The following is a 14,454-nucleotide window of genomic DNA, read 5'->3' as shown; positions in this document are numbered from 1 at the left end:
TATGTGTTATTTCATAGTGTTGATGTCTTCACTATTATTCTACAATGTAGAAAATATAATAAATTAAGAAACCTTTGAATGAGAAGATGTCTCCAATAAAATCGTTGAAATTGTTGCATTTATATTTTTGTTCAGTATAGATGGCTGCACCACTGCGTCAATGGACTCTTAAGGATGAACTGTGCCCTGGAGTAATGTCTTCATATCATCATTTTGCCATCTCAATTACCAATAAATATATCTTCGGGGAGGGGGGGGGATGCGCCATGGGACTAAATTATGATAGACACCTACCAAGCTTGAAGCTGTGTTGAATGAAGAGAACACTTACGTCCACGTCAGGTCTCTTGAGGATGTCCTCCACCTTGGCCAGGTCTCCATTGGCTGCTGCTTTGACCAGTTCCTCATTGACATCACCCGACTCCTGGGTCTCAAACAGCTTCTTCAGCAGCTGAGACAAACGCTCTACACACACACACAACAATGTTACATGGGGGTCATCTTCTAGGTCCAAGGAGTGAAGATTGTGTGTGGTGTGTAAGAGGGGTCAGTGTATGTGCATGCCCACTAATAAACAGGCTAGTAGTAGATATGGGAAAAAATATTGGTTCATGTATCGGTGTGTACACTCTGTGTAAATGTGTGTGTTCTGACTACCTCCGGAGGCGTTGGTGACAGCAGAGCCAGTGGGGGCCACCTTGGTGACGGCAGCAGGGTTATAGGTCCATGACGTTCCACATACCTCCACCTTCAGGTCGCTGTCAGAGTAGATCTGCTGCACGCGGCCCACCTTGCCCAGGGTCTGAGGAAAACAATACATTCATTACATTGTAATAAAAAATGCTATAGCAATCTCAAAAGAACATAAACATACCATATTGTTAAGAGATTCATTGTTAGTTTCTCTCTAAAGAGCTCTGATGAAGGAAAAAAAAATTAGTTAAGTACCAAATATTATTGAAGGGAATTCTGAACCTCCTTTCAGAATTCTAGTGCCTCTTACACAGGGAAGTTAAATTATCTGCGATATAACCAAGGTATAGAAAACAAATACAATTTGAGGGGGAACAGACCAAAAAGAGATGCGCATCTGTGTATTTAGTTTCTACAAAGCCATTCGTTCCCATTTCAGAAACAGACACAGCCCTTCCTTTCCAAAAACATGACAGGAAAGCGTAATCACAGATGAGTCTATAGCACTGTTCTGATTATTCATTCAAAGGGCAGTTGAAGGGCTGAGTGAGAGCCAGACTTATTTCTCATCTACACAGCCAATTATCTGGGACCTTGTTGATGTCCGTCAAGTGTTTGAGCAAGGAAAGGAAAGGCATTTTGTGGCTGTCTCGCTGTTCTTTGATACGACTGAGGCTACTTTGCAATATCCACGGTCTCCAGCATACTAGATACATTTATTCTACTCAGGAATGCATTCTGAGTACTATGCTAACGTGGATATTGAAACAGACTAACACGTCGTTACAATATGTAAACACTAGTATACAAATTAGAATGCATGACCAATACATTGCTTCATTGGCAGCCATCTTTCCTACACAAACTTTTCCAGCCTAGTGTTGCAGAGCGTCATGTGTAATTTGAATACCACTCACTAGCAAGTCTGCAACTCGATTCACTCCGTTTGGAGAGTCAACTAAAGAGCTGAAAAGGTACTAGACCTAGCTTAAAGTTGAATCGGGACATCAGTCCCACTCAAGGAGCCTCCCGTGAACACTCAAAACTGAGGGGGCGAGCTAAGGGCAACGGGAGAAGGGGAGCAGCAGCAAAAACAGTAGGTACCAATGAACGGATTTTAGGGCTTAGTAGTCATGACATACACCCAGGTGATACAGTCCTTGTTACGTAGCAGATGAGAGGTGGGAAAAAAAGGATGTTTTGCTGACAAAGGAAACGCATGTGTGTCTTACAGGCAGCATGGCCTCAGCCCACTCCCCATGCGCGTCTTACAGGCAGCATGGCCTCAGCCCACTCCCCATGCGCGTCTTACAGGCAGCATGGCCTCAGCCCACTCCCCATGCGCGTCTTACAGGCAGCATGGCTCCAGCCCACTCCCCAATGCGCGTCTTACAGGCAGCATGGCCTCAGCTCCCACTCCCCATGCGCGTCTTACAGGCAGCATGGCCTCAGCCCACTCCCATGCGCGTCTTACAGGCAGCATGGCCTCAGCCCACTCCCCATGCGCGTCTTACAGACACATGGCCTCAGCCCACTCCCCATGCGCGTCTTACAGACACATGGCCTCAGCCCACTCCCCATGGGTGTCTTACTGGCAGCATGGCCTCAGCCCACTCCCCATGGCCTCTCTGCAGCAGCTTGATGCGGTCGATGTCGTAGCAGATCTGGACCAGGTCTCCCACCAGGAACTGGGAGCTGCCTCCCTCTGCCCCCGCCGCAACACCTTCCCCACTACGCACCACGTTGGCCTTGGTCAGCACCGCAGGGTTGAACGTCCACCTGGACACAGACACACACAGATACACTTTGAGGTGGCACCTACAACATCGAAATTACAGTGTCATAAATATCTTTCATTAGGCCAAATAGGTTAAGTCCATGTCCTACTCTTATGACAGAAGTTGTTGTGTTATGACAGAACTGTGCTTGTGTACTGGTCTTTAATATTTTATTGAACCTTAATTTAACTAGGCCTGAATTATGACCTGATAGAGCTTACCTGTTCCCACTGGGGTACTGCACCACAATGTCGTGGTCCTCGTCGATGCCACACACGGTACCGGTGGTGGTGAGAGTCTCGAACATACCGTCTGTCCAGCCTCCGTGGCCGTGCTGCAGGGACTGGACTATTTCCAGGTCCAGGTCGATGTTGACCAGGTCTCCGATCTGCAAACCGCCTGGGTTTCTGTTGCCATTCTGCTCACCTGCGGGGCGAGGGCAGGTGGAATACATACTGGTTACACATTCTTATTTATTTACTTTATTTCACCTTTATTTATGTAGGTTAGTCTCACTAAGATAAAATAGGGTGGACAAARCAGATCACAGATAGTCTTTTTTGATTACTTGTATTAAACTACACGAGTTAATTTGGTTGCTGCAGTGCTGCTAAACAAAACCTAGGTATCACTGGCCAGGAGAATCTGAGAGAAGACACAATCCTTGAGATTGTGGAAACGCTGTGCCAGTGTGGCCTGTGACTGCACCCGGGCTGTCTCCATGCAGCCTGATACTGCTTGCATTGGTGTGATGATGCCACCTAGTGGACACTACCAGTAACAGCAGKCAGGCAGAGACGTGCTCCTGATGCCCTTGGACTCCACTGCAGAACACTGTGCTGTGGAAGTATTGGTGCAATAATTACGGCGTAGTGACACGGCTCATGAGTACTGTACTCACCTAGAACAGGGCAGTGGTCTCTGTAAAAAGAGCCTCCTTTGGCATCCTGGACACATTTCAAATCCGACTGAAAGGGAGAGACAGGGAAATAAGCATCAGCTAATGATCTGCTTAATTCAATCTATTAGAAGTACAGCAGATTAACAACGACGTTAGAGTAAAATCACACTGCAGTGACATGCCGTGTGACATTGTGTTAAAGTTAGGACAGGGTGGCAACAAATGCATTACCCTCAGGGCTCTGGCTCAGCAAGGAAAGAACAGCATCATATAATTTGAAATGACAGATGCAGATGGGCATCCACTTTCAGACAGAGGGCAGCCATGTTGACTACAAGGCAGTGCAGAGCAGACAGCCATACTGCTCCTCTGACAGAGCAGGGTTCACTAACAGTGGTTGCGCCCCCAAATTGCCCCATATTCCCTACATAGTGCCCTACTTTTGGTCAACATAGCGCACCATAAAGGGAATAGGGTGCAATTTGGGATGCACAGTGTTTATAGGATGTGTGAAATCAACAAACTTGGTGGTCTTTTTGATGTCATTTTGCACAAAACAGATGTGTAAAAAACAAAGGAAAAAAGAAAACTCCCCATGCGTGTCTTACGTGGAATATTCTTACATTTCAAGTCGATACTAGAAAACTCTACATTGGACAAAAACCTAAGGTCTTATTCGAGTGCGTATATGGCATGTACTCTATTGAGTATGTAGGGTGTAATTCGTTTTTAAAACTAATTAAAAAGGCAGACAAACTAAATGAAGCGCAGAGAAAGGAAAAAGGAGAGGAAAGTCAAGAGACCAGACGGTGGCATTTTGGTGCTACAGTTGAAGTCGGAAGTTTACATACACCTGAACCTCTCTGGGGTAGGGGGCAGTATTTTGACATCCGGATAAAAAGTGTGCCCAAAGTAAACTGCCTGTTACGCAGGCCCAGAAGCTAGGATATGCATATAATTGGTAGATTTBGATAGAAAACACTCTAAAGTTTCTAAAACTGTTAAAATGTATGTCTGTGAGTATATCAGAACTGATATGGCAGGCGAAACCCAGAGGACAAACCCCCCCCCCCCCAAAAAAAAACATTTGGCTTACCACTATTTTCAATGGCTAGTACTATAATTATAAGCCCAAGTCCTCCCAAAGTGCAGTTCCTAGGGCTTCCACTAGATGTCAGTCTTTAGAAAGAGTTTCAAGCTAGTTTTTGGAAAAATGACCCAGAAATTGTAGTTTTTCTAGGTGGCTCCCATTTTGGTTGTAGTGTTTCCAAGCGTGTGGAGGAAAGCGCGTTCTTTCTTATTTATCTCCGGTAATGAACATACTATTCTCGGTCTTAAAATTGATCGTTTATTTGCGTATTAGGATACCTAAGCGTTGTTATAAACGTTGTTTGACTTGTTTGGAAAAGTTTATTAGTAACGTTTGGGATTAATTTTATATGCATTTTGATGGAGGGAAACTGAGTGGATTATTGACTGAAGCGCGCCAGCTAAACTGAGTTTTTATGGATATAAAGAAGGATATTATCGAACAAAACGACCATTTGTGATGTAACTGGGACCTTTTGGAGTGCCAACAGAAGAAGATCAAAGGTAAGGCATTTTTTATATCGCTATTTCTGACTTTTGTGTCACACCTGCCTGGTTGAAATATGATTTTCACGCGAAATTCAAAAATMTWACATTCTTGAAAATATATGTGTTATARATCAAAATAAAGCTTAACTTCTTCTTAACTTCTTGTTAATCCAGCCGCCGTCAGGTATGCAGGGTGCTGTCCTCAGATAATCGAATGGTTTGCTTTCGCCGTAAAGCCCTTTTGAAATCTGATACGGCGGCTGGATTAACGAGAAGTTAAGCTTTATTTTGATGTATAACACATTTTCAAGAATGTTACATTTTTGAATTTCGCGCTCTGCAATTTCACTGGATGTTGGCCAGGTGGGACGCTACCATCCCACGCACCCGTAAGAAGTTAAACAGCTTGGAAATGATGTCATGGCTTTAGAAGCTTCTGATAGGCTAATTGACATAATTTGAGTCAATTGGAGGTGTACCTGTGGATGTATTTCAAGGCCTACCTTCAAACTATGCCTCTTTGCTTGACATCATAGGAAAATCTAAATAAATCAGCCAAGACTTCAGAAAAAAAATTGTAGACGACAAGTCTGGTTCATCCTTGGGAGCAATTTCCGAACGCGTGAAGGTACCACGTTCATCTGTACAAACAATAGTACGGAAGTATAAACACCATGGGACCACGCAGCCGTCATACTGCTCGGGGAGGAGACGCGTCCTGTCTCCTAGAGATGAATATACGTTGGTGCGAAAAGTGCAAATCAATCCCAGAACAACAGCAAAGGACCTTGTGAAGATCCTGGAGGAAACAGGTACAAAAGTATTTATATCCACAGTAAAACGAGTCCTATATCGACATAACCTGAAAGGCCGCTCAGCAAGGAAGAAGCCACTGCTCCAAAACRGCCATAAAAAAGCCAGACTARGGTTMGCAACTGCACATGGGGACAAATATCGTACTTTTTGTCCTCTGGTCCGATGAAACAAAAATAGAACTGTTTGGCCATAATGACCATCGTTATGTTTGGAGGAAGAAGGGGGAGGCTTGCACGGAGCACGGGGGTGGCAGCATCATGTTGTAGGGGTGCTTTGCTGCAGGAGGGACTGGTGCACTTCTCAAAATAGATGGCARCATGAGGCAGGAAAATTATGTGGATATATTGAAGCATCATTTCAAGACATCAGTCAGGAAGTTAAAGCTTGGTCACAAATGGGTCTTCCAAATGGACAATGACCCCAAGCATACTTCCAAAGTTGTGGCAAAATGGCTTAAGGACAACAAAGTCAGTGTGTTGGAGTGGCCATCACAAAGCCCTGACCTCAATCCTATAGAAGATTTGTGGGCAGAACTGTAAAAGCGTGCGCGAGCAAGGAGGCCTACAAACCTGACTCATTTACACCAGCTCTGTCAGGAGGAATGGGCCAAAATTCACCTAACTTATTGTGGGAAGCTTGTGGAAGGCTACCTAAAACGTTTGACCCAAGTTAAACAATTTAAAGGCAATGCTACCAAATACACTCAATTAGTATGTAAACTTCTGACTCAATGGGAATGTGATGAAAGAAATAAGCCGAAATAAATCATTCTCTCTACTATTATTCTGACATTTCACATTCTTAAAATAAATTGGTGATCCTAACTGACCTAAGACAGGGAATTTTTACAAGGATTAAATGGCAGGAGTTGTGAAAAACTGAGTTTAAATGTATTTGGTTAAAGGCACAGTCAATTTAGTGTATGTAAACTTCTGACCCACTGGAATTGTGATACAGTGAATTATAAGTGAAATAATCTGTRTGTAAACAATTGTTGGAAAATTACTTGTCATGCGCKAAGTAGATGTCCTAACCGACTTGCCAAAACTATAATTTGTTCACAAGAAATTTGTGGAGTGGTTGAAGTTTATGACTCAAACCTAAGTGTGTGTAAACTTCCGACTTCAACTGTATTTGAACCAAACTACTCAGTAAAAAAGTGAAAATACATTGATAATGTGCACAAAAATGCATTGTTTTTCACCATGTCCACAGTGCTTGTTTGTAGTCTTTGATTTTCAATAATAATAATATTYAGTGTGTCTGGAAAAAGTTACAAAGCGTACAAAGTAACAGATTACATAACAGCCAGGTTGGCCAATGACCAGGACATCAATATATARCGTATAACAGATGGATTTGGTCAGTTTGGCCACAGAGGCTGTGGTTTTTCATTATTTTGGGGGGAGCAGCATATATAATCCATGCTTTAGTTAATCCAGAAGCAGATGTCGTCTACCTCAACCCCTCAATCCTACCAGACATATTCAAATAACAAAGGACAAATCTGTTACATAAACCAGCTCTCCGATTGTCAGCGTTCATAAAAAAGCAGGAGTGTTCTCCACCAATCAGCACACTGCCTGTCATTTGTGGCTCTTTGGGACCTTAAGACTCCTCCTCCTCCCCCTGAAGCTGACCTCTGTGTTCACCCTCTTCCACAAAGAAAGAAGGGAACAGATTGCTTTTCTCATGTAGATTCCCTCCCTCCTTCCAGCTGCCTGCCACAATGGGGCTCTGGCTGCTGGCTGGCTGCGTGGCTATCCACTACAAAGGCCTGGCAGGACAAGAAAGACCCCCAGCTCAGTGTTCAAACAAAGAACACCTGATATTTTGTGTGTGTGTTGCTTTACTCACCATCCCCTCGAAGCCCACTCTGTAGAGGTTCTTGGCCCCATTGTCCCAGAGGACGTAGGCTGCACTGTGGGGGCTGGCTGCACTCCAGTCCTGGATCTCTGTCACCTGGGGAGGAAGAAGTAGAGAAGAGGAGAGATGAAAAGAGAGTCAATGAGTTAGCCAAGGCATTCCAATCTAAGAATAATTCTAAAAAGGCATGCCTCTTGGTTAACAATCTGTTGGCTATAATGTGAAATGTATTCTGTGTGTTTCTGGCACATCAACAAATAATGTCACAAATATCATGATATGTCATTTAATAATATGGCCACGGGACTATTTACATTGACACCCCCTTCGTTTTTACACTGCTGCTACTTGCGGTGTATTATCTATGCAAAGTCACTTTACCCCTACCTACATGTAAATGACCTTGATTAACCTCTACCCCTGCACATTGACTTGGTAGTGGTACCCTCTGTATAAAGCCACAATGTTATTTTAATACTTATTTTTTTATCTATAAATAAATGAAAATATATTTTACCAACCCTGTGACCTAGTGTTGTAATCTGTGTTTCTATATTTCAACAATAATGTTAAGTAAATTGGTAGTTTATTGAGTAAGGCTTTAGAAACAAAAACAGAATAATGAAGTGACCTGTGTGTTTTTAGCAAAGTCCAACCAACTTCATGATAAAGGATGCAGTGGTGAATGTCAAAACTGTCAGATTATATAGAATGAAGTGTGCTATGATACATTACGTCCAAGGGCTTCAAAACACTGGTAGCTGCATTCATGTATATAATATCACCATAATCTATAACAGGAATAAATGTAGACTGAATTATCTGTAATCTACTATTTAATGAAAGGCAAGCCCTATTCCTATAGAAGAAGCCCAACATAATTCTTAATTTCTTGACAAACTCGTCAACATGCTTTTAAAAAGATAGCTTTTCGTCAATCCAGATGCCCAGATATTTAGAGGCGGGATACGATCAATGGATGGACCATCTAACGTACTTATGCACAAATCATCAGTTACATTATTTGGAAAATAACATGTARTTGGTTTTACCAGCATTTAGTACCAATTTCAGGTCAACCAAGGCTTCCTGCAAGGTAGTAAAAGCAGATTGAAGAGTCAGAGCCTGAGCTGCCGTAYGGTCAGTAGCATATACAATTTCATCTGTACYCAGATGACAGTTACAGTTTTGTACAGATAGACCAATGCTATTAATATAAATACTGAAAGGAACTGGACCAAGAGTCAAACCCTGCGGGACACCTTTTGTTATTTCTAAAAATCCTGATTTAACACCATCAGTAAGTACACACTGTTCTGTTTTAAAATAATTCTCAAACAAYCTACAAGCAGCCCGATCTAAGCCAAGCATAGAGAGTTTCTGAATAAGTAAGGTGTGATGCAGTGTCGAATACCTTGGACAGGTCAATGAAATCAAATCAAAAAGTTTATTTGTCACGTGCGCCGAATACAACAGGTGTGTAGACCTTACAGTGAAATGCTTACTTATAGGCTCTAACCAACAGTGCAATTTCTAAAAATAAAAAAAAGGTATTAGGAGAACAATAGGTAAGTGAAGAAATAAAAGAAATGAGGGCAGCCCAGTGTTTCTTTGTATCTAAACAATTTATGACATTTAAAACCATAGAAGTAGCAGAGATGGTACTATTACCTGGTCTGAACCCTGAAAGTTATATATTCAGAAAATATGTAGCAGTTGAAAGTGATCTAAGCTGAGTATTTCTTGCTGAGTATAATCAATGATTCCAAAGATATGCTCAAGTTCTGTAGAAAACCAGGAATTGTATCTATTTTAAAGTCTATAACACTTAACCTGTCTAGGACTCGCCAACAGCCAATAAAATTGCAGGGKGCCAAATACAAAACATAAATCTCATAAATCAAATTTCTCAAACATACAAGTATTAGGCACCATTTTAAAGATAAAATTCTCGTTAAAATCGGGGACGCAACTGCGAGTGTCCTTATCCAATTCCGAGGTGCATATTGAAGATATAGGAACTGTCCACATGTACTTTGTCAGCCAACAAGATGAGTAGGCCTAACGAACAGCAAAAGCACTAGCCAATGTCAATCTGCTATCCCCCATAGCACAAAAGTTGACCTATTCTATTAGAGAAATAAATATTCCAAACATAGTTTGGGACATTTGTGGGATGCAATAGATCCCAAAATTATACAACCACTAGCATAARTTTTAAAAATGTTAAGCAATGAGGCTGACGCAACAGGACAGAACATTTAGCTTAACATTTTGTTTAACTATGGGGTTATTTTTTCACATTATAAGCACAGCAATGCGCACACGGGCAGTATAGGCTTTAAGCGCGAATGTTCCATTAGCAGAAAAACACCATTATCAAAAMTGACCACAAATATGATTATGCATGTAACGCTTTTATTATTAAAAGAATTTACATTTTTATGGTGAAAATTCTTCCCAAGCGTGAAACTAACGCGTTGCATACAGTTTTGCATGCCAGTTAGGCTCTACACCTGTTGTAAAGCGGATTAATGTGCTTAATTTTAAGAAGTTATTTGGCCACTTTAGTTAAGATACAAACCTTATCAAAACATATAGGCCTATGAACAGGAAACCAAATGAACAGGAAACCTGGTTTCAAACATCAGATACAGCAACACCTCACAGCACAACGCCTCTCCCCTATTTAACTTAGTCATCTTGTGTGTATGTATTGATATGTAGGCTGTGCGCCATTTTTAAAAAAAATATGTAGTTCTGTCCTTGAGCTGTTCTTGTCTATTACTGTTCATTAATGTTCTGTATTATGTCAAGTTTCATGTTCTGTGTGGACCACAGGAAGAGTAGCTGCGGCTTACTCAACCGCAAAAGGGGATCCTAATAAAATCCCAAATAGACATAGTAATAGATTTCATATTTGATGAGAAGCCTTAGTCATCTACAGCAGGCAGCAAAATTTAGCAAAAATCTTATTGGCGGTCCAATAAGAACACAGATTTCCGTCTTAAATTGCTAAACATTTTCCTTCAGCATGCCCTACTGAACAAGGTACAGGGTCATGATTAAATGGTCACAACGTAGCAAATTATATACAGATATTTTTTTTTACACGTTATATGTTTTGCAACAGAACGAGTACCTTTCCTCTCCTTCCGTTGCCTCCATCCTGATCCTCCCACTGCCAGTCCACTCCTCTCACCACCCGGCCACCGGTGAAGATGCCTCGGGCTGTGATCTTCTTCGACTTACGGCGAGACTCCAACAAGACTCTGTCAAAATAGACATGCACATCTACGTTTATTTTACTGACTTAGTGGGTGAATAATAGTAGTTGTCATTTGATGGATGTGAAGGTTGGAAATATATAACCAATACTGGATAAAGTTGGCCATTTATTTATTGTGGTATTGAAAGACCTACGAGCAAATCATGCAGTTCATGTGTTAGTCAATCTATTTCAGTCATTGAAATGTTCATTCACTGTTATTAGCCAAAAATAAATGTTGATATGCCATTTTAGACCTTTTCAAGAACTGGACTAGGGATGCACGATACATCGGTAAACAGATTGGAATCGGCCTAGTTTAATGCCGATGTGCAAAACCTATATAACGTAGGTGCATGACGTAATGACGCCACGTAAAATGTTGCGCTATACATCCAACACAGCATTCCTAAACTAACCCACAATGTCTGCTGTGTGGATCCAGCAGTCATTTCAAAGAGTAACAACATTTCAGCTAGACAACTTAACCTCTCTTGGGTACGTGAGACGTTAGCGTCCCACCTCTTCAACAGCCAGTGAAACTGCTGGGCGCCAAATTCAAATACAGAAATACTCATTATAAAAATTCTGAAAACAAAACATATTTTACATAGGTTTAAAGATTAACTTCTTGTGAATCCAAACCACGGTGTCAGATTTAAAAAATGCTTTACAGCGAAAGCATACCTTACAATTATTTGAGAACATAGCCCAGCAGACAAATCATTACAAACTGTAACCAGCCAAGTAGAAGAGTTACACAAGTCAGAAATAGAGATAAAATTAATCCCTTACCTTTGATGATCTTCATATGGTTGCACTCAGCACACATTCATTTACTCAATAAATGTTCCTTTTGTTCGATAAAGTCTCTTTATATCCAAAAACCTCTGTTTTGTTTGCGCGTTTTCTTCAGTAATCCACAAGCTCAAACGCAGTCAAAACAGGCAGACAAAAAAATTCTAATTGTATCCGTAAAGTTCATATAAACATGTCAAACGATGTTTATATTCAATCCTCAGGTTGTTTTTAGCCTAAATAATCGATAATATTTCAATCGGACAATAACGTTGTCAATATAAAATGTAAACAAGAAAGGCACTCTCTCGGTCGCACGCATGATAAAGCTCTGTGACACTTTAGGATCTACTCATTCAGACTGCTCTTACTTCCTCATTTTTCAGAATACAAGCCTGAAACAACTTCTAAAGACTGTTGACATCTAGTGGAAGGCATAAGAACTGCAATTTGAGTCCTACGTCAATGGATACTGTAATGGCATTGAATAGAAAACTACAAAACCAAAAATAAAACTACTTCCCGAATGGATCTTTCTCAGGTTTTCACCTGCCAAATCAGTTRTGTTATACTCACAGACACTATTTTAACAGTTTTGGAAACTTTAGAGRGTTTTCCATCCAAATCTACCAATTATATGCATATCATATGTTCTGGGCCTGAGAAGCAGGCAGTTTAATTTGGGCATGCTTTTCATCCAAAAATCCGAATGCTGCCCCCTACCCTTGAGAAGTTAACCTCTCTGGGGTAGGTGGGACGCAATCGTCCCACCTGGCCAATAGCCAGGGAAAATACAGAGCGTCATATTCAAATAAAATGATATAAAATCAAACTTTCATTAAATCACACGTAAGATACCAAATTAAAGCTACACTCGTTGTGAATCCAGCCAACATGTCAGATTTCAAAAAGGCTTTTCGGCGAAAGCATAAGATGCTATTATCTGATGATAGCACAACAGTAAACAAAGAGAGTAGCATATTTCAACACTGCAGGCACGACACAAAACGCAGAAATAAAAATATAATTCATGCCTTACCTTTGACGAACTTCTTTTGTAGGCACTCCAATATGTCCCATAAACATCACAAATGGTCCTTTTGTTCGATTAATTCCGTCGATATACACTGCTCAAAAAAATAAAGGGAACACTTAAACAACACAATGTAACTCCAAGTCAATCACACTTCTGTGAAATCAAACTGTCCACTTAGGAAGCAACACTGATTGACAATAAATTTCACATGCTGTTGTGCAAATGGAATAGACAACAGGTGGAAATTATAGGCAATTAGCAAGACACCCCAATAAAGGAGTGGTCTGCAGGTGGTGACCACAGACCACTTTTCTTCCTATGCTTCCTGGCTGATGTTTTGGTCACTTTTGAATGCTGGCGGTGCTTTCACTCTAGTGGTAGCATGAGACGGAGTCTACAACCCACACAAGTGGCTCAGGTAGTGCAGCTCATCAGGATGGCACATCAATCGAGCTGTGGCAAGAAGGTTTGCTGTGTCTGTCAGCGTAGTGTTCCAGAGCATGGAGGCGCTACCAGGAGACAGGCCAGTACATCAGGAACGTTCTGCTGCCTGCAAACATCCTCCAGCATGACCGGTTTGGCGGTGGGTCAGTCATGGTGTGGGGTGGCATTTCTTTGGGGGGCCGCACAGCCCTCCATGTGCTCGCCAGAGGTAGCCTGACTGCCATTAGGTACCGAGATGAGATCCTCAGACCCCTTGTGAGACCATATGCTGGTGCGGTTGGCCCTGGGTTCCTCCTAATGCAAGACAATGCTAGACCTCATGTGACTGGAGTGTGTCAGCAGTTCCTGCAAGAGGAAGGCATTGATGCTATGGACTGGCCCGCCCGTTCCCCAGACCTGAATCCAATTGAGCACATCTGGGACATCATGTCTCGCTCCATCCACCAATGCCACGTTGCACCACAGACTGTCCAGGAGTTGGCGGATGCTTTAGTCCAGGTCTGGGAGGAGATCCCTCAGGAGACCATCTGACACCTCATCAGGAGCATGCCCAGGDGTTGTAGGGAGGTCATACAGGCACGTGGAGGCCACACACACTACTGAGCCTCATTTTGACCTGTTTTAAGGACATTACATCAAAGTTGGATCAGCCTGTAGTGTGGTTTTCCACTTTAATTTTGAGTGTGACTCCAAATCCAGACCTCCATGGGTTGATACATTTGATTTCCATTGATAATTTTTGTGTGATTTTGTTGTCAGCACATTCAACTATGTAAAGAAAAAAGTATTTAATAAGAATATTTCACTCATTCAGATCTAGGATGTGTTATTTTAGTGTTCCCTTTATTTTTTGAGCAGTGTATATCCAAAATGTCAATTTATTTGGCGCGTTTCATCCAGAAAACCACAGCTTCCAACTTGCGCAACGTCACTAGTCCATTAAAGCCAAGATAATGGAATTTATTACCCTTGACAATCAACCGTTCTCTGTCGTGGGTGATGTTGGCTTTCGCCGACTGGTTGAGCACCGCTAGGTTGCCACTTGTTGTTCACCTATTGAAATTGAACTTCAGTTCATGAAAATAAATAGCTAGCCAGCTACTTAACCCTGTTGCCCAGAGCTAACGTTATATAAGCAGCCAGCTAGCTTCATCTGTCTAGTGAGGCTTGAACGCACCGGGTTGTGTTGTGAAGCTAGCCACAATAAGGATTAGGCACAAGTGGAATTTGTGGTTTGCCTTCAAAATAAAAGAGTGTTATTGACAGGTATGCAAAT

General features: G+C 41.8%; 1 protein-coding gene across 3 annotated transcripts in view; it reads right to left on the bottom strand.

Annotated features, from left to right (window-relative positions):
- Positions 1–14,454, bottom strand: part of mib1 (MIB E3 ubiquitin protein ligase 1) — an 85,750-nt gene that overhangs the window by 58,929 nt on the left and 12,367 nt on the right. For all 3 annotated transcript variants that reach the window (XM_023977273.2, XM_023977274.2, XM_023977275.2), the window contains exons 3-9: positions 10,775–10,904; positions 7,624–7,728; positions 3,373–3,439; positions 2,693–2,897; positions 2,286–2,472; positions 658–802; positions 332–465 (exon numbers count right to left, since the gene is read on the bottom strand). In XM_023977273.2, the coding sequence (XP_023833041.1) occupies positions 332–465; positions 658–802; positions 2,286–2,472; positions 2,693–2,897; positions 3,373–3,439; positions 7,624–7,728; positions 10,775–10,904 (973 nt within the window). The remainder of the gene's footprint in view (positions 1–331; positions 466–657; positions 803–2,285; positions 2,473–2,692; positions 2,898–3,372; positions 3,440–7,623; positions 7,729–10,774; positions 10,905–14,454) is intronic.

This window comes from Salvelinus sp. IW2-2015, linkage group LG32 (assembly GCF_002910315.2).
Source record: "Salvelinus sp. IW2-2015 linkage group LG32, ASM291031v2, whole genome shotgun sequence".
Taxonomy (NCBI): domain Eukaryota; kingdom Metazoa; phylum Chordata; class Actinopteri; order Salmoniformes; family Salmonidae; genus Salvelinus; species Salvelinus sp. IW2-2015.
Note: the sequence above shows the minus strand (reverse complement) of the source record. Positions and strands in the feature narration are given on the sequence as shown.